The sequence below is a fragment of the Labrus bergylta genome, chromosome 10, assembly GCF_963930695.1.
Source record: "Labrus bergylta chromosome 10, fLabBer1.1, whole genome shotgun sequence".
NCBI lineage: Eukaryota > Metazoa > Chordata > Actinopteri > Labriformes > Labridae > Labrus > Labrus bergylta.
Window position 1 is genome coordinate 10,474,426 of NC_089204.1, and position 21,265 is coordinate 10,495,690.

Here is a 21,265-nt window from a genome sequence, read left to right on the forward strand (position 1 = left end):
TTATTCACCACTTGTTATTTTAAAGGTCAGTAGGTGACATGTTCAAAGAGTTTTGATGGATGACAATCAATGTTTTGCTGCTTAACTGAGCTACAATTTCCTGTTCAAACAGAGCTTACCACCTTTAGTTAATTTAAATCAGATCCCAAACTAACTTGATACTTTCCATATGTGTATCAGTATGAACTGTGAAAAAACTGTTCACAAGTAAATTATATTGTTTGTAGCTGGCTGTAATACAGTGTATTTACATCCCTTCACAATATCAAAGTGACCTAGTGATGTCATCAGATTCATATTAAAGCACAAGCTGGAGACCAGTACTTTTAACTAAAATAAAAGGATTATCATGGTAAACGTTATCTGCATGGTACTATGTTGACTTTGTTAAGTTACAGCCTCACAGAGGTGCTAATACTTACTAGAGATCATTTGATCTGCATATCTTTATATTTGCTGTAAAGGTATATGAGATGGTGACTATAGTTTATAAAGTGTATACTATAATGGTATATATGCAGTGCTAGTTAGTGATTTTGTTGTAGAAGCTGAGCTAATATAATGACAGACGGTCATTTGCTCTCTTGGATTCTACTTTATCTAACAGCTCTGTTTATCCCTCCAAATGGTGAATTTATGAGGAGTGGAAATACACACTCAAGCTTGCTAATGGTCAATATGCAAACTCAATACCTTGTTGGCTGGGCAGGACAGTAAGTTCACACCAGTGACACACCTCCAACACCCCTCTTGTTGTGTTAGCAGGCTAATGTTAGTATGCTTTAGTACCGTAGGTTCACATTGCATGTAAATTGACACAGAGTGACCGTGATATAAAAACGCTGACTTGACAATCAAATAAGCAGTGCGTAGTCTATGTTTTTCTTCTTTTTTGGGGTCCTTGATTTAAACAGCTTTTATACACAGGCCGCCCGGCCGTCCTGTCACGATGTCAACACAGTGTGAATACGCCTCAGACAGAAACACAACATGACTCACCTGCAGCTCCACCTCCATCTCCACCTCCATCTTCATCTTTATCCCCTCCTGTACAACTTTTGAAGAGATCAGTCGCAAAGTCACCTGCAAAAAAAACCAAAAAAAACTGTGAACACTGGGACCAAAACCCATCAACTCACCCCACTCACATATGCTGTGTTCATTTATAAATACTGGACTTGAGTCCATAAAAATAACCTCAATCTCTTAAGGTAGGAGCTATAATGAAGCAAGGTGTAATACTCGTGGTCAGGATACAATCTTTAAAACTAATTTTGAATGGAAAATTTTGAGTTTAATTAGCCTAAATTTAAAAAAAAAGAAAAAAGCCCTAACCAATCACCAAACAGCATACAACATCATCAAACAACAAAATAATCCTCACCTAAATAATCTTAGGATTTGAAATTAAAAAAGCACAAATGTTACCAGCTGAAATCAGGTGCTTCTTAAGAATCTTTCAAGTTTAAGAAAATAATTTCTCCACATTCTTTTAAAATCCATTGTCCTGCCAAATGCATTAAGATTTTCCCTCAAAATGAGGTTAAATATTCAAAACACAACACAGAATGTATAAATATCAATATTTGTGCATGCTACCTGCAAAAGTCATTTGGACATAACTGATATTTCAAAGCACGCTCCTAAAGTTACTAGTTGTCACTGGTGTGAACACACCTCCAACACCCCTCTTGTTGTGTTAGCAGGCTAATGTTAGTACGCTTTAGTACCGTAGGTTCACATTGCATGTAAATTGACACAGAGTGACCGTGATATAAAAACGCTGACTTGACAATCAAATAAGCAGTGCGTAGTCTATGTTTTTCTTCTTTTTTTGGGTCCTTGATTTAAACAGCTTTTATACACAGGCCGGCTGGCCGTCCTGTCACGATGTCAACACGATGTAAATACGGCTCAGACAGAAACACAACATGACTCACCTGCAGCTCCAGCTCCACCTCCATCTTCATCCTTTTTGTCTTTACCAAGGCTGAGGACATCAGTTACATCAAAACCAGCATCGTCCTTTTTCTTTTCTTTTACTCCCATAAGGTCACCCGCACATTTCTCAGCAAAGTCACCTGCAAAAAAAAAAAAAAAAAAAAACTGTGAACACTGAGACCAAAACCCATCAACTCACCCCACTCACATATGCTGTGTTTATTTATAAATACTGGACTTGAGTCCATATAAATAACCTCAGTCTCTTAAGGTAGGAGCTATAATGAAGCAAGGTGTAATACTCGTGGTCAGGATACAATCTTTAAAACTAATTTTGAATGGAAAATTTTGAATTAGACTAAATTTAAAAAAAAGAAAAAAGCCCTAACCAATCACCAAACAGCATACAACACCATCAAACAACAAAATAATCCTCACCTAAATAATCTTAGGATTTGAAATTAAAAAAGCACAAATGTTTCCAGCTGAAATCAGGTGCTTCTCAAGAATCTTTCAAGTTTAAGAAAATAATTTCTCCACATTCTTTTAAAATCCATTGTCCTGCCAAATGCATTAAGATTTTCCCTCTAATTGAGGTTAAATATTCAAAACCCAACACAGAATGTATAAATATCAATATTTGTGCATGCTACCTGCAAAAGTCATTTGGACATAACTGATATTTCAAAGCACTCTCCTAAAGTTACTAGTAGTTAAAGTTAGTTGAAGTATTTGCAAAGTCAGACTTACCGATTTTCTCCACCGCCATCTCTTTTAGGAAATCTGACATTGCAGCTGATTGGTTTCTATGTTTCTAAGAGAGTGTTTCTGGGCTGAAGAGGCTTGATTTTATAGAGGTAGGTGTCCAGGTGGGTAACGCCTCTATGGTCTTGCCCTGTTGAGGAATCAGGTGTGGCTGCTGGGTCGACCTGTTGCACAGGTCTGAAGCTGTTAAGTACGTTTTATGTAAATTTATATAGTACAGTACATAACACACGAGTTAGTGTGCAGGTAATCTAGCTCACATGCTGCTGCTGAAGCCCTAAACACAGACAGCAGGCTCTCCTGTGGCAACAAGGACAAGTTTTGAGAGCCGTCTTGACAATGCAAAATTACAAGATTGGAACATCAGGTATGTTTTCTGATGAAGTCAACTCCCTTCTAAAAAATTTTTAAAAGGCTGCATGAATCACTCCTATATTCAGCTTTATTTGTGTTCCCATAAAGGCACATTCATTCATTTTCCATTCAATAAACACATTACTCAGGGTTCCTCCTTTGGGTACAGTAGAAAAACAACCTTGAGAGATCACTCCAAAATATTTTGTTTGCAAATAGATTGTCCAATCCCCGCCATCTACGTATTAATGACCCCTTATTGACACGAAACATCTGGGTAAAAAACAGCAGGAAGGCCAAAGCATCTTGTATGGGCCCTCTTAACAGAGATAAGCAGATGATGTTTAACACAACAAAAAAGCACTGCAAACGTCCAGAAAATGTGGATTGGGACAAAAATAACCAAACAATGTAAACATTTGAAGTACTTTCAAAAGCTCTACCACAAATCTTTTGTTTTGTTATCTATGTTGAAGAACTTTTTAACTTTATCTAGGAGTTTTCTGTGCGTTTTCTGTCTCTGAATGTTGCTGGACTTCTTCTGTTGCCTACTTAGTTTGTCTGTTTGTTAAAGCATTTTGTAGCCTTGTTATTAAAAGTGCAATATATGTAAAGTTATTATGATACAAGCAGGTTAAAGTATCTAACATGAGTCATGTTGTTTGGATGCTGTTGTTTTGAAATGCGCTTCCTGAACAAAGTTATTCACATGTCAGGAAGATGTCATCGAGTCATGTTCTCAGTCAGACCGGCTGGCCTGCTTCATCCTATTTTTGTTGTGGATGTAAATGGAGGATGACTGGGTGTGTCAGTAAGGGCAGGTATTCTTATATATTTTTTACACTACTCTTTGTTCGACTGTTGATGTTTATTGTGTTATTATCCTGCTTGCTTCGTCTGTCAAAGCACTTTGGAGACATCTGTTTTTAAAGGTGCTATATAAATAAAGCAATTATTAATATTATTACCTGTGTACTATGGTCTTGATTGGCACTGTCTCTCATGCTGTGTTTGTGCAGATCTTGTGCAGTATGGGTAATGTGCAATATATGTTGTGTTGTCTTGCATTGGTATGTGTCTTTCTGTTTCGACATGTGGATGTGTTTTTTTTTTATTGTTTTTATTAATTAATTTGAGTGGAAGCAGCTGAATGTTTGGCAGCACTGTGAGTCCAAAAAGAAGAAAGACTTTTCCCCAAAGGGTCAATAAAGTGCATCGTATGGTATTACTATCTAGCACATCTCACATCTCACTTGACCTGACATGACACATGAAGAATGTGTTTGATATTTTGAAATGGAAATAGTTGTAAAATTATGGAGGTTTGCCATTGTAAGCCGAGTGTTTCCCCTACCATTATATTAGGGGCCCCAACGGCCACCCTTGAAGGTCAAGTTAAATTATTATTTTTTTTTTAGATTTATTTTTGGGCTTTTTGTGCCTTTATTGTAGAGATAGGATAGTGGATAGGGTCGGAAATCAGGGAAATAAGTCATTTAAGGAGACCTTTCCGATAGAACAGGACAGCTGTCATTAAAAGTAACACATGAACACCAAGATTCCTTCATGTGTTTGTGCCGGTGTCCGTTTTTTTTAAACCTGGAAACACCCATCTGTGTTCCTGAGGAGCTCAACAACAAACACAATGACGCAGAACATAAACCTTTCAGAGGAACTGATTTTTCTTTTGATATAGGCGTGAGGTTTTTGGCATTAACATCAGCCAAAAACATCTGAAAATACTGGTCTGTCAGGGAGATAGTCGTGGAAAGTGCTGTTGCATTCATACCACAAGTATGTAAAAAACAAAACATCATCAAGGCTTATTTTACCCTAAACTTGTGTTTGTTGCATTAACTGGATAGTGGTTGGGGCTGCAATCATGTTAAGACATTGATTATGAATGTAAGGTATCCTATGGTACCTGAAATGTGTGTAAGTGTGTAACCCTCTTTTATGGGTTAATAACCTTCTCCAGTTCTTCTGGCTGTGGGTTATAAGCAGACAATATCTCCTCCAACAGTTTTCTTCTTTATTCAATTCTAATAAACACTAAAACAAAAAGACAGTACAGCACAGTGTTCCACTCCAAGATTACAGAAGTTGCGTCATGCTAAAGCTGCACAATGACAGGTATTTTTTCCCCTACCTGTCGCCCCATGTATGGAGGGAGGGTGGTCTGGCCTGTGGTTCCTTTCCTATGTCATTCCCCACTCTCTCTCCCTGATTTCGGACTCTATCCACTGTCCTTTCTCTAAATAAAAGCATCAAAATAATACTAAAATAACATTACACAAAGGCTGTTAACTATTTTGTCAGATGTCAACTAGTAGTGACATTTATAATGATAACTTTAAAATGTTTTATCAATTTTGTACCAAATACAATATTTTTCTGCAAGTCATATACAGCCATCATTGTTGATTTCAGACTGTTTTATAACCAGCCAAAAATGCCTCCCATGAACATTTTTATCATCTGAGGCATGCTTAAGTAAGGGCGAGGCTGTTTGGTTCTTTCAGAATTAATTACACGCAGCTTACTGAATCTGTTCAGCACATTAGTTTCATTACGTGTCTCAAAACTTTAATTGCACAAAAGAAAACTTTTAATAATAGACTGAGAGTCTGTTTGTACAGTATATTGAAGTACCTGGGAAGTGTTCATGAGATGTGTGTTTCTTGGGGGGGAAAGCACAAAAAAGAATCCGACATTCTCTTCAGTGACATAAATATTGAGTTATATGTTATGACAAATGTTGTGGTTTAAAGAAATGGATTTCATTCACAGATTCTTTGCTACAATAAATATAATACTCACTCACCCAAGGTCAAATGTATGCTGCACTTGGGGAGCTGGTGGCGCATCGGTTAGTGCACGCACCCCATGTATAGAGGCTGGAGTCCTCCAAGCGGGCACCCCAGGTTCAAATCCAACTTGTGGCTCCTTTCCCCCATGTCATTCCCTACTCTCTCTCTGCCTGAGTTCCTAATATATCCACTGTTCAATAAAAGGAAGGCCTATATTTAATCAATAAATGAGTACTACTCATACTTAAAGCAGGATGATATTGATGGAGGTTATTGAGGTGGAACTTAATTTCAACATTTGAAGGACTAATGAATTTAGAATTATTTTTTCAATGAGTATGTGATTTGTAATAAAATTTATAGTGAGAAATGTCATCGTTATGTCCCAGGGCCTAAAGTGAGGCCTTTCATATGCTTGATGTTTTTTCAAACCAACAGTCGAACCAAATAACAAAGACAATCTAAGTAAAAAAAGCTCCTCACATTTGAAGAATAATGAAATGTTTTAACACTGATTGTATACTGAATCATCTATCAATCCATTAAGGGATTTAGCATGAATGTTATTTTCTCAAAGCCCAGTGCAGTACTTGTTCAAAATCCCTGGTAGCAGCACTGAGCTGAAGAACAGACTGTAGAGAGAAACATGGACTTCGATAACGATGTGTGGGCACGTGTGTGTGTGTGTGTGTGTGTGTGTGTGTGCGCGTGCGCGCGCGTGTGTGTGTGTGCGTGCGTGTGTGTGCGTGTGCGTGTGTGTGCGTGTGCGTGTGTGTGTGTGTGACAGAGATGAAGAGACAGAGCAGGGTCAGGGCGGGATCACAGTGGAGCGTGTTTAAGTGGAGCAGGTGTAAATAAATCAGACTGACCCAGTTTAAGCAGCTGAGGTCCTGACAACCCCTCCCCCCTCCCCTCCCCACCAAGTTTCTACATTATAAAGTAGTCTCCATCAGTCTGCTGTAAAGAAAAGAAAAGAAAGTGTGTAGTACTTAGCACTTAATAATAATAATAATAATAATAATAATAATACATTTTATTTGTAATGCACTTTATATTTTTGGAAAAAAATCTCAAAGTACTCTTCTGCCCTCCTGTGATGTTTCACACATAATGATGGACAGACCATAATCTGTCTATCAATACGATGGATAGAGCAACAGCCACCTAAGAGTGAAGCCAAAATATTTAGCAATCGTCCTGGTTGGCTTTAGAGTAGATCATTACACTCGCCGACTTTAAGTTAACAGAGGGGACATGGGTCAAATTATAAAGTTAAAATACAAATCGATCAAATCAAATCATTTTAGTCCAACAGAGATTATGTCATAATAGTTGTCATCATGCTAATTTATGTCCAAGTGTTCATCTTTCTGAGAGTTTTTGTTTTAATTATAGCTATTGGATGTAAAAAATAAAAAAATAAAAAAGTTGTCTTGTCATGGTTGACAAGTGTGACTCTTTGTATCGTTCCCAACCAGATTAGAAAAGAAGAAACCATTAAATAGAGCCCACCTGTCAATCATGTCAGCGCAACTATGGATAGTACGTAGTGTTCATAAAATCAAATCAGAGCCGATAAAAAAGAAAAATCACCCTCCGTACAGTGTGTGCCCATGATAACAATAGCTCAGGGGTGCCCAAACAGTCGATCGCGATCGACAGGTAGATCGCTGACTGATTCTCAGTCGATCGAGATGTTTTGTCAATATAAAATACAATTGTAAAATAGAAAAGTGATTTCAATTTCATCTCATTGCACTGTTTCCCACACACGATACCTGTGCTGGGAGCCCAAGAATACTTCCGACCTGTGTGTATTTAATTTTTCATTTATTCATGAAATTGCTGCGTGCATGAGAGAGCGAGCGAGAGAGCGCGCGCAAGAGAGAGCGCAGGCATGCGCAATGACGTGCAGGTAAAACCGGGAGGGTAAATGTTTTACCAAAAAGTCATATATAGAAACTATGCTACGAGTATTAAGCGCATTTGATGAAGCTGCAGCTACTTTTCTCTGCTCCTCTCTGCTGTCATGACTGTGAGCATCGCGGGGCACGAGACACACCAACATACAGCGCAAACGCGCACACACACACACACACACACACACACACACACACACACACACACACACACACACACACACACACACACACACACAGTTGATCCGTGATCCGTACGGACCGAGGCGTGAACACACGTGACCCGGTCAAACAGTCGGTTGGACTTTACTCCGTTCACTCTCACCGTGTCTGCAGCTAATTTAACAAAAGCAAAATCATCTCACAGCAGCCTGCTGTAGTCTGTGAACATCTCCACACAGATTAAAGTTGTTTGTTGTAAACAAAATTAAGGGGAAAACATATGTGATATAAATACAAACGTAATATTAAAATGTAGCCTACCCTAAAATAAGAGTTTAAAAAAAAAAGTATGTCGATATTGCATTATTTTTTACAGAACTCTATTTATTATATCTGAAATTATTTTCTGTTTGTTGTGTGAGTATTAAATGCGTTTGTAGGCTGTTGGTAAAGGCTACGGCTCACTATGTGGACTGGTAGATCTCGGCAGACTGGCAACTTTAAAAGTAGATCTTGGTTCAAAAAAGGTTGGGCACCCCTGCAATAGCTAATCAAACCTATTTTGTTTTTTTTGTACCAGGCTGTAAACATTTTAATTTATGCTGTGGTGTGTATGTGACTTCCGGGGGTCCTGGAGCCAGCCTCAAGTGGACACTCGATGAACTGCAGGATTTTGCGTGTCCGCATTGGCTTAATTTTTTAAGATTACAGTAATGATAACTTGAATAAACTGCTTCACATAAGCTATATCCACACACGGTCTAAGTGAATGAGTAAAGAAACAAAGACATGCAAGTGGATTTAAAACTTCTTTTTATTTCACTTCTGTGTTTTTTAAGGGGGAAAAAAATCAGTTCTGAAGCTTAGTTAATATCAGAAACACAAATTGCAAGTGTGTGTGTTGTGTGTATAAATTACAGGGTTAATTGTAGATTAGATTGTGTGGGTGTGTGTGTGTGGGTGGGTGTGTGTGTGTGTGTGTGTGTGTGTGTTTTCTCGCATTTTAAGAGTGAGTCTGTACATTGACATGCATTGAAAAGGCTTCAGGTGTGTCTAAGGAGCGGCATCATGGTGACTAACAGGAGGGTAAACCCTTGACCTGTGTGATGTCAACCTACATGGACCAAAAGCATGTGGATGCATATAACCTGATTAAATTCATCTCTGAGAGTTAAAATGTGTTGTGACATCAGTGTTTTGCACAGTGGAGTATGATGCAGAGGCAGATGTACAACAACAGCAGGAGGAGGATTATATTAATGAGGTTAGGTTAAACATTAGATGAAGACTTTTTAGGATTAAGTAACATAAGAGGTCAAATGGTTGAGCTATAGCAATAAATGCATAAGTTTCTCTTCTCTCATTGGACAGGTACATGTAGCAACAGGAAGTGATTGCAGGTCTGACGGAGGATTTTCTGAGAGAGAAAAAAAAGTAAAAGAAAGGGAATTAATCAGTTTTAGTTTTAAAAGCTGTAATGCATGTGCAAAGCTCATTAGTTCACTTAGCTTTAAAAGGTAAATGAGATATTGCATTTAACACAGCTCATCTAACAATTATTGACTTATCATTGTTTCACAGAATAGTAGTTACATTTTTTTCTGATGATTCGCATATGCAACTTAATGTTTGGTTAATATTTGAAAGTATTTTCAAGGAAAAGTTTGAACATGCCTCAATCTCAGGTATCTCTAAATTACATGTTTTAAAACATTTTGAATGCCTGATAAGACTCCTGACGAAGATGTGTTGATATTCTTCACAAGTCTAATGCTTAAAAATGTTTGTTTTTTTTCTTACTCAAACATTGTATCTCTGTATTTCACCATTTTGGAAGTGAAATAGGAAACAATAGTAACCTGAGATTGATAAACAGAACCAGAGGGGAAATTTATAACATTCAAAGGAATTGCAACCTTTTAGGTGACTCTTCTCACCTATTGTGCAGCCTGATCAGTCTGTCCTCCAACGTCTATTTTTGGGAGGTCAGTCTGCAGGAGGAACAAAGCAAAGTCACATGACAGAAACTCGAATCTCATCCATTCTATACAAAGCTGCATTTCTCCCAGAACAAATTGACCTGTTATTAATTACACAAGTGTAACTAATACCATGAATAATGTATGCGGCCCATTGAGGTGCCCCAGTCACCTGCTGAACAGGTTTATGTGGTGCAGAGCCGATAAAGAGTTTTGGTGTTGGCATGAAATCTGATGGGACTAAATTGGACCTTTTTCCATTTCAGCAGTTTCACAGCATTTTAAGATTAAATCGCCACTTGGCATCCATGTTTGTTTGGTCTGTGACGGATGATTTGTGTCATTGTTACCAGCAGAGGTTCAGTGTGTAGTCTTTTGTATATTACTCAGTTGTCATGTTTTTGCTCCTACCTGGTTGACAGAGACAAATATTGGTTGGTGTTTACATGTTTTATGTTGTTTTGCCAGTCTTTAGGCTCCCGAGTTGAAATGGAAAGATGCCATCATTAGTTTTATTGGTTGCACCTTTGATTCTGCTCTAACAAGTCAAAATGTGTAGAGCAAAATAAAACTTTTGAACAGTCCAACCTTTTTAATATGTGTGTTCTTGTAAAACTCTCTTTCCCAAAAGCAATCACAATAAAGGACCCTTTGTTTTTTTTTTTACTCCATCAGCTAATTTGTCATTTAGAATTATAGCAATCTATTGTGTTAGGGTAACTTTTTACTAGAGATTTAACCCGGTTACACCATTTGCTGTGGGAGAAGTGTGGCTTTATTACAATAGATGTTAAAACAGCAAGACAAAAACTTTTGAAGGTGCTTAAAGATAAAGCCAAATCATTTTTGCGCCTCCTATGCAGAAATATTACAGTTTATAAAAGTCTGATGAAGCCATTGAATAGAGCTGAAAGAAACAGCCGTGTTAGTCATTGTTCATGTGCTGACAGTGCCACGTTCAAGCTGATACTTCATGTTTCACTCCAGCATTCGGCCCCCTGGTGCATGTCCTCCCCTTTTTATTAAGATAAATACTTAAAATGTTAAATGTTTCTCTCTGTGTAAAGGCTACAGGTTAGTAGAGTCAAGAAAAGTGTCATCAGCACAAATATGCACATGGCAGAATAAGCAGAACAAACAACAAGTTTTTCATTACCATCAACAAACCATGCATTTCCTTCTTCATGCTTTGTTAGTGCTCAAAATCTCTGACTGGTTCCACCTTAATGATGTACAAAGTGGACAGAACTTGCTGTATAAGCATTAACACTACAAAACATATGTGGTCCAATTGGTTCCTTTTCAACTCAGCAATTGGTGCATCTTGGTAATGGCTTCAACATGTATTGCATTAGGGATTCGATCGCCTTTCTGTTGGTTTTCACCGTGGTTTTGCTCCATCTAACATTGCTCACCCTAACCCACTGGGTCCGTTTCTGAAGCGAAAGCACAGCCATGAGCAGCTGGACTCGTGGTTTGACAACATCATTGGAGAACAACAAGATCACTTGGGAATAAAGAGAACAACGGGTATACAACACGTTTCTTTGTCTTTTAGAAGTTGATTTGCTGATTATTTGGTGCCTGTTTTCACATTTGTTGATGAAGTGATGGTATATATGAATGACACATACTTGTAGCAGGCTACGTCGACAATTGAGGCATGTATTTGGATCGGAGCGAAGTTGCTCTGTTGGCACTAGACCTAATTGGACCACAGCACGTGCATTGAAAACACATGCATTGACCAGAGAGGGCGTGAAAAGTTTTGGAATCTGTGGCACTGACAGAACACAGCGCAAACGGATCTCCTGGTAACTGCATCAGTGTTTTTTCAAAGTGGGGGTCACGGTCATTAAAAGATTAACACATCAAAGGACACAGCCTATTGAATGTAGTGATTGAATAACAAAAGAGAAAAACATAATAAAATGATGTTAACTGTTATTATTTCTGTTGATTATTGATTCACAGAAATAAAACTGACTTTTAAAAAAGACATTGAACAAAATCAAAAAATAACAATATTATTAAGTGTTAATAAAAGTAAGCAAACAGACTGTGAAGTTTTGGTTTTAATGTCAATCATATCAATTTGAAAGTAGTTTTCAATAATGGATCCAACAATCAGGTGTCAGTTGCCCAACAGTCTGCCCTGTCATAGCTGTTGTAGCTGAATTATTAAGTAGAGTTAAGACCTGATCTGAACTTGTACACAGGTAAAATAAAGGTGTGTACAATCCTTAAGCAAGGAACATTATTCTGTGGAGCGCAATGCAAATAATTGGCATATTTATGTCTGCAGGCGTTCATTTATATCTTTGATGAGCCAGATGTCTTGAGGATTTGTAGGTAAAAAAAAAAAGTTGTTCTCTTGTTTCATCTCGTGGCAGGATCAGACAATGACTAGTCTCACTATACGACTCATACTTTGAACTTTTTCTCCCAAGTCCAAAAAAACAAACTAAAGAAAAAGAAGATGAACTAGAACCACTGAAATGCATAAACAATGTCACTGAGATCAGAACCAGCTCTACTGCCAACACACAGTTTGCACAATTAAAATGTTGTAATTCTTGCAAAAGTTCCCTGTAAGCCAGCGGGATCCAGTTCCACAACCCCTCCTGGGAATAATGCTGGAAAAGCAGCAGAGATGTCAGAATCAAACAGCTTGAGTTTTTGAAAGGGTTTCTGAAGTCAGTAAGTCGTATTAGGCAACAAGCATCATGCCATGCTCTCATTTAACAGTCCTGACTAATCAGGCACCTCCTCAGCCACTTGTCCCGCCTCCTCCTTTTTCAAGCAAATCACGACATATGTAGGAATGAAGAAAGACACAAAATGAAAGTTATCAACACATCTTAAAATATTTGATTAATCACTGGTCCTGTTCAAGTTTTACAAAAGAGACAGAGGAAATATTTTAAATTGAATATATTCTCTATTATGCGCCATACTTAAAGCACGTTTTTGTTCAAATTAAAATTAAAGTCCATCATGAGAAATAACATTTTTGCAAGGGAAACATTTCATACTGTCTGTATATATTTTGTCGGTTTTAAGTGAATTTAAGATAAAAAAGGGTAGAGACAATGTAAACAGTATATATACGTTTTCAGACATTTATTTTTTGTTTAAACCACTCTTTCTATACCTTAAAAAACACTGCCCCTTTAAAATAAAATGTAAACACATTTCTATATGTAATACGTTTGGCTTACAAGTAAAATAATCAATTAAGTTAATAATGACACTGCAAACAGACTTGTTACAATAAATATAGTATGAATACTGAAGAGTCTTATAAAAACATGTCAAGGTCAATACCTTCTATTTAACTTCATACAACATCAACACAACACTGATGGCCATTGTTATTTAAAGCAACACTATGTAGACTAGCTTTTCCATTAAATAATACTAGTTTCAAAGTTCATCAAATCGTACAACAACTATGAGCAGGCAAAGAAAAAGAGAGACTGACACAGCAAGGAGCTGAGTGTATAGCCTAACCCTGCACATATGATTCACAACAGATTGTGACAAACCGTTAGGCTGTATCATTATCAGTGTCATCCTGGTCTCATGTTTAGCAACTTTACTGGGTGCAGAAAGTCATCTTGCCCAAGTCAGCCTATCTATATCTCTTATCTCTAAACGAATCCATCTTTGTCAAAGGTTGTCTCTACAACCAGCTGTAGATGCTAGTAGAGTCATAATTGCACAAAATCTGGTAATATAACTGTACTTTGTCATTCATGGGTCTTTGGCTCTACGCATAAATGCCCCTCTGCTTGAAAAAGATTGCATGTTGTGTGTGTGTGTGTGTGTGTGTGTGTGTGTGTGGGGGGGGGGGGGGGGTATTGGGGTAGGCCAACAGTGCAATTGCACTCAGAGACCTTCAGTCGGCGTGAGAGCACACCAAACAGAATTCCTACATATAGTTGCTTTAATGACAGAATGTGCGATTTTTTGTTTCAGCAGGTGTCGCCCTTGAGCACCAGCATGAAACCAAAACAACTTGTGCTGCATTGTTGTGTTAGCATGCTAATGCTAGCGCTCTTTATTATGCTCGTATCTTCCATAGACTGTACTGCATGTAAATTTACCTGAAATGAGCGTGATCTAGAAATGCAGTTAAGCAGTGAGTACAGTATGTTATTCTTTTTTTCTCTAGTCCCTCAATTAAACAACATTTATACGCTGGGGGATGAGCTGGCCGGCTGTACGGGCGATGTAAACAAACTGAAGATAGGACTCGGAAAACTCGGAAAGCATCACAGACAGTGGGACTCGGGTGTTGTAGACAGTCATGACTCACAGAGTTATTTTCAGAGGATATACTTGATTTCTATTTAAGTGTGAAAAATCACATATAAAGCCTTTAAATTGGGATCATGTGACATGACATACTCACCGAGCTGACAAAACCACTCTTCAGCGCTGCATTCTCAACCCCCTCCACTGTTACCTGGGCAACCTCGTTCGCTCCGCTAACAGCGGTATCGGCAACAATATTGGCTTGTTCATTCGTCTTCTGGGCAACTGAATAACAGGAAACAGTAAAAGAAGTCCATTAACTACTGTTAGGTATATTTATATATATTACTTTATCATATATACTTTATTATTAGACTGTAGTATATATATATGTATTACTCCAACATATTTGGCAACAAAGTGTAATAAGATTTTGGACAGACTGTGTTTTTGGGTGCAGCCGGCGGTTAACTTACCAGTGTTAACACCTGTTACCACGCCCTCCATCGTCTTGTTTCCTGAAAAAAAGAATAACAAAACATGTTTGCTGAAATTAAAAAAATAAATTTACTCAAAGGCTTTATGATATTAAACCGGAGCAGTTGATGAAATCAAAACAACAAAATCATTTCTTTAATTTTTACATTTTAAATTAAGTTAAGGAGTGTATCATAGAGGATGATGAGCATTCAGCATGTTTAGAAATCCGAGTGCTTTGTTTGATTTCAGTCTAACCAACAGGCCCACAGGGCGATCCAATAAAAGATTATAATGCACTGTACTAAAGTGGAATGATGTTGTTGGTGCCTGGAGGGGAAACTCTGAAACAGAGCAAAGGTTGATCTAGCTCTGCAGGAACTCTTGTGTTGTCTGAGATCTGATTTTTGTTTGATTTGAATATAATCTGCGAGCAAAAATGTAAGTTCATCTGTTAAAAAATTAATTAATGGCTTTAAAGGGATTTGGAAGACATATTTATGCTATTTCAAGTATTTTCACTTTAGATGTAGGCCTAAAGTAATTAGATAAGTTGTTTAAATGCTAGAATTGTTAATGTACAAGGATGCTTCTCAGTAACTCCTTCCCTTTCATTTGCTCTGATGTTGGGAGAAATCCATCTTTGCTAAAAGTTGTCAAAAGTTTTTCTACAACCGGAGACAACCTTTTGATTTAATGTGTCTTCATTCAGATAAATAGTTTGGCGACCCAGTTGTTTGACTTCTCTATCTTGCTCTTCCTTTTAGAACACTTTGGAAAATGATGGTTTTTCTGTATCAAGTAAAGAGTTACACTTTTAACGAGTGGTCCTGAGGATTTTTGCGTGTGAAATATGAGCAGGGGAATCTTTAGTGTCAAGCTGTGTCTTTGTTCAGTGAAAACAACGTTATTTGTGACTTTGTGAGGTTTGTTTAGGGGACTTGGGCTTGGCACAGACCAAAGGGTTAAAAACATTAAGCTATGAATTGCTTGGGACTAGCAAGTTGTTTTTGAGGCATGATTACATTTTGCCTCTAAAAACCAAAAAAGCTAAATCTTTTGGTGTGGCCTGCACCTGGAATAATAGAGCCAGCATGATGATGTTATTATCTAAATTTTAGACCACATGTATACTTACTAATACTAATATTCCAGGCCCTGATCTGAGAATTTGGTGGAAAAGCCGGCAACAATACCCCACTTACATGTGGTGCTTTGGCTCATTATCTAGAGGGAGGTCATTTAAGGATCTGAGGAGTTGTTGTTTGGTCCAAATTCAGATCGGGAGTAATAGTTCTCCCAGTGGGCAGCAGGCTGCTCAGACATGTGACGGATCAGACTGAACAGACTCTTTGTTTGAGTGAATAAAGTGTGTGATTCACTGTCTGCTGGTCACAAAAAACCCTACAAAACAGAAACACAGTGCATGGACACAGCCGCTGTTTCCAGACAGGCAGCCGACGAGAGTGTTGGACTGATGCCCATCACTGATCTGAAGCTGCTCTATCTGCCACACATCCGTTACAGGAAGGAAGTTTATAACCAGATATAATGTATATTTGATAAGCCCGCAGGTTTATCTCCTCTAATGGATTTGTTTCCTTCCTTCTTAGGAAGGTGCATCAGTGCATTTACAGTCATTAATACAATCGTTATGTTTGACTCTCTATCAAAAGTTCAACTTGGCCAACAAGCTCGCTCAGATTGACCCTTTAGATTTCAGAACTAACAAAAAGAGATAACAAAAAACTGCACCAATAATAACCTGAACCTCCAGGTTCTCCTCCAACAGCTTTTCTTTAAAGCTTATATAGACTTAACTTTGATGCTCAAACTGAACACGTCCCAACACTCATAAATAATGCTTTTGATTTTCATCTCTTTGTGTCCAGTAAGTTACTGTACACCCATCCCCAAACAACAACCAAAAACATGCTAAGTGTTAGAGAAAGCATTGACAAGTCGATAACTGGACAAGCTTAATTTAAAGCAAGTGATACAACAAGTGATATAACAATAGTGACATGAGTTGGTGAAACAGGTTAACTGTTTCATATTGATTTTGCGATGGCGTCGCAGAATCTATATGACAAGTACAAAGACGTGATTACGGCTGAGCCTAGTTAGAGCACTTTGAGGAAATAAAAAAGCAGTCTGGAAAGGGCTATTGATGCAGTCCTGATCACATTTCAACTATTTAAAAAATGTATACTCTACCTGACATGTTTGGTATAACATGTTTATTCAATATGGCTTAACGACACCTGGAAATATTCCCTTTGCCTGATGTGTCAGAAAAACAAACTGGTATGTCATGGTTCTTGAAGCTGCCGTTTCAGCAATCGAGGCTGACCTGTGCCGAGTTAGCGCTTAGCTAGGATTAGTATCAGAATGTATTTGTGGTCATAACAACTACCAGTTGTGAAGAGTTGTCCATGGTCTCAGGTTAGTGGCAATTTGACTAGCCAGTCACTTGTCCACTTAAAACTGGCCTACTGGCACTATGAACTTGGAAAAATATATTTTTCTAAGAATTAATTGAAATAAGTGTGTGAGAGGGATTTGTAAAAACTCATAATCTATCATGTCTACAAAAGGAATAGGTCACAAACAACTTTAAGCAGTGGAGGTTTTTTTTTAATGGAATCAGATAACTGAACTCCCTGTGCAAACCAACGACTCTTTCCAACATTTATTGACTTTATTCTGTTAAATCAGCATCATGTTGCAGATGGATCGATGTGATAGAAACACTTAAAGATGATTTACAGTTCTTTCAACCACTCACACATCAACACAAACCATTGCTTCACCTGCTAAGCCGTGTACTTTCATCATCCGTCAGCAGCATGCAATACGCATTAAGATACAACAACAAGCAACCCAGAGGAGTTTGTCATCACTTCCTGTGGACCAGTGTGTGTTTTGTCAGGGCACTAGAGAATAAACACACACACCATCAGAAATAAATACACCTAGGGAGGTTGCTGTGTGTTTTTTTTATTCCTTAATCTCAAAGCAGTTTAGTTATTTTATGTTTCCCTTTTCAGCAGAGAACACAATAAATAAAAGCTGCAAGCTGATCAATAGTGCTGTGCTGTAAACGCAGAAAGTGATGAGTAGGGCTGCATGATATATTTATCCGGCAGCAGCGTTCTATCGTGCGCATGGGCGTTGATCTAACCGCTGAATACATGTCATGTTAGGCAAACTCAAACACACTGAGTTAAAAGGTAAATACATACATCATAATAGTGCAGCAGAGTTATCCTTTTACTGGCTACACCTGCAGAGGTCACATGCTGTAGGGTCCTGTTGCTCAGGCATTATCTCCAGTCAGATTCTCCAGTTGACCTTTATAACATTGTGTGATGTTTGAAGTCCTATAGATGTTGATGTCAATGTTTTGTTTTAATTTTCTGCAGTGTCATTTATGCATTTAATTAATTAATTGTTTGTTTTTATTTTGCATTTTATTTAAGGGCCAGTACATTTCATTATCTTCTATTTAAGTCGTGCTTCATGGCTAGGTTGCATGATTTGAACTCATGATTTAAATGGTTTCATTTACATATCGCATGTTTCAGATGACGGATGATACATTTTGTCTTTAACACACATTGTTTCAGTAGAAAATGACTAAAACCTCAGCTCATCATTGATGTCTTGTAGATACTGATTCATATCGTGATCTTTGTGGTTTACTGTATCTGTCATGTGTCTAAATGTTATCCACTCTGAGTCCGGTGCGAATTAGTAATATTAATTAATAATGTTAATATTGTTATACACGTGTCATGTTTCTGGAACTTTAGATGCTGCTATAATATTGCTTGGAGTTTCATGTCTTGTTATTGATGATTCATGTTTTAGATCACCTTGATGCATCTTGTATCAAATCTTGCAGGTGTCCTTATAAACGCTGGCCTATATTTTATGTTGAAAAATGTATTAATGTGAAACATGTTTGAGGTCCTTTAAATATGTATTTTGACGTTGTGACAGATGTCAGGTTCTTTAGATGTTAATATTTATGATGCGACATGTTTCAGGTCCTGTAGATCGTTTTTAGTGCTGAGTCATGCTCTTCTGGTAACTTTCATGATTCCATCCTGCTCAAGAAATGCTTTCCAATCCTCAAATCCAATGCTTAATGTCTTCATGATTCTTTCTACACCTGTCTCTTTTTTTTTCTTATTGTAATGTTTGACTTCTCAGCTTGCTGTCCTCGCCCTACCACTCCCTTCAACCCTCTTTCCCCCCTTCATCAATCCAGCTTGTTGAAATTCACACGTCACCCACCCATTCCTCGTTCATCAAAAACCCAGTGTATCAGAAACTGTAACTAGATTCTGATGAAACCTTTTTTTTCTTCTCTCAGTTTTACCTTCAATCTTTAATCCCTTCAGCCCTTCTTGCATCCCTTCATCTTCCCGTCTGTTACCCCCTCCTTTCTTTCCTTACAAATAGGTTTCAATGTCTTAAAATTGAATGCACAATCTCATGATGAATTGCACTTTGAATATTTAAAGAGTCAGCTTCTTGTCCTCCGCCTGCCACTCCTTAAAGCTCGCTATCCCTCCCTTTAACATCCCAGTTAGTGTCTGTGTGAGATTCAGCCTCTCGTCCCACACCCATCCTTCCTTACTTATCCCAAAACATACATTTCTGAATAGTTAAATGTGTCTATTCATGTTAAATATACCCTTTTCCCTTTCATATTTTTCCATCTTTCTGTCTTCCATGCAAACAGCCTGTGGTTTACCACCCACCACTCCCTCCATCCCTCTGTCCCTCCCTCCGTCTATCCCGTGCATCTGTTTAATATCTATAGTCCAAATGTCCTATCCCTTCATTCATCATTTCATCCATACTGTCATCTTTCCCTCTGTCAATTTCCTATCATAAAAAACCTGAAGGATCTCATCAAAAGAAACAATAATACACTGAAATGTCTCTTTTTATTTCTTTCATAACTCAAGTCTCTTGACTTCATCTCTCTGTCAAACATTCATCCTCTCACAGCATCATTTTTTCTCCACCTGTCTTTTCTATCTGAATTTCTGTCCAAAATTTTACTTCTTTATCCATGTTTCTTTCACGTTCTGTAATAATTCTTTAAAATCAAATTTACATTTTGTTTTTGAATCTAACTTTTCATCCACCCCTCTACCCAGCCATCCACCCATCCGCCCTCTCACCAACATAGAGGACCCCCTCCTTGGTCTTGCTGGCGGCCTCCCCAACTCCGGCCTTCGTCTTCTCTGCGGCGGCCACCACTCCGTCCTTGGCCAAGTTGAGTCCTTTCTTAAATGCATCCATGTTGCTTTACTTCTCTTGGTTTTATGTTTTTTTTCTCTGTTCTTCCTCTTCTGCTGTGTCTGTCTCAGTAGTCTCGCCTCTGCTCTTCTGTCTGCGATCTGTTCTTCCTGCTAATGGATGAGAGAGAAAAGGGGTGGAGAGAGTGCACGTGAGAGAGGGAGAGTAAGTAATGCTGGTGAGAAAGGGAGAGAGAGAGACTGTGAAAGAGAAAGAGAGACAGTGATATATAGCAGCAACTTGGGACTCTTGTTGTGTAGCAGAGAGAGAGAGAGGGAGAGAGAGAGAGAGAGAGAGAGAGGGAGAGGGAAAGAGAGAGAGAGAGAGAGAGAGAGGGAGAGAGAGAGAGGGAGAGAGAGAGCGAGATAGAGAGAGAGAGAGAGAGAGAGAGAGAGAGTCAATTGGTTCAAAGAGGTTGAGATCTACTGGTGTTAAAAGAAAAGAAAGAAGTGGATGATAGGGAAAGAGAGAGAGGGAGAGGAGGAAATTGATTGGCGGTAAAGACAGAGCGAAAACAGTTAGAAAGGAGAAGAGAGAGAATACATTTAATATTTGTCCCTTAAGTTCTTGCAATGTGCAGCTCTTCAACTTTATAAATCCAGCAGGTTTATACCAACGTCACCTGCCAAAAGGTTTTTTTCTCCAACATTTCTTCAGCAAATGAAGAATCAATCTAGAGCTAAATATTTTATAGTTTTATATTAGCTTTACTTCTCATATATTTGTTAGCTTTCCTAGTTTATCCCGACACGTACGTATTGTTTTTTTTCTTGAATGATGGACATTAGCTACTTTGTAGAATAACCCGATGCACTCAATTGTACACACCTTATGATACAAACAGCTTACTGAAATCTCTGTAAAATTTAGACTGAAGTTGCTAGCATGTTTTTTTAGTGCAAGGTATTTCTTTTTTTTCTTTTTTTTTTAAGGTAATCTAAATCTAATACATATGGTATACTAAGTACAGACAGTGGCGGGAAGAAGCAGTGTGCTTCCAACACACACATACACTCGGTCATATTATATTTTGTAGAATTGGATCCATAAGTGTTTCTTCAAACACACTGACAAACACATAAACATAACTACACACACACATATATACTTACACACAAGCTAGCATCTGCCTTATGCAACTAGACTGGCAATGTTAGCTGAAGGACTCCCACACGTTGAGAAGTTTTTTGATGAAATCTAAAAATACACCACATAAAGTAAGCTTTGTTTTTTTTTTTAATCTCTATGCCCCTCCTCCTGTCATCTTATCCTCCTTCTT

General features: G+C 38.0%; 1 protein-coding gene across 3 annotated transcripts; it reads right to left on the bottom strand.

Moving 5' to 3' along the window:
* Nucleotides 1-8,747: 8,747 nt before the first annotated feature.
* On the bottom strand, nt 8,748-20,182 carry sncga (synuclein, gamma a). Of its 3 annotated transcripts, none has more exons than XM_065959744.1 (6): nt 19,869-20,182; nt 14,667-14,708; nt 14,348-14,475; nt 12,697-12,720; nt 9,889-9,942; nt 8,748-9,368 (listed from the first exon to the last, which is right to left on the bottom strand). In XM_065959744.1, the coding sequence occupies exons 1-5, from the start codon at nt 19,987-19,989 to the stop codon at nt 9,889-9,891; spliced, it is 369 nt and encodes a 122-aa protein (XP_065815816.1). In that variant the 5' UTR covers nt 19,990-20,182; the 3' UTR covers nt 8,748-9,368. The 3 variants fall into 3 exon arrangements, with proteins under 3 accessions (XP_065815816.1, XP_020482342.1, XP_020482346.1); XM_020626686.3 differs by having other exon boundaries at nt 12,697-12,723; nt 19,869-20,181; XM_020626690.3 differs by lacking the exon at nt 12,697-12,720 and having other exon boundaries at nt 19,869-20,179.
* Between the last annotated feature and the right edge of the window lie 1,083 nt (nt 20,183-21,265).

Excerpts from the sequence above, each read along its gene's own strand:
- sncga (XM_020626686.3), bottom strand. The coding sequence starts at position 19,989 with ATGGATGCATTTAAGAAAGGACTCAACTTGGCCAAGGACGGAGTGGTG. Across the intron at positions 14,709-19,868 it reads GGAGGGGGTCCTCTATGTTG|GAAACAAGACGATGGAGGGC; the intron begins GTGAGAGGGCGG and ends TCTTTTTTTCAG. Across the intron at positions 12,724-14,347 it reads AGAGTGGTTTTGTCAGCTCG|GAGGAGGCGGGACAAGTGGC; the intron begins GTGAGTATGTCA and ends TGCTTGAAAAAG.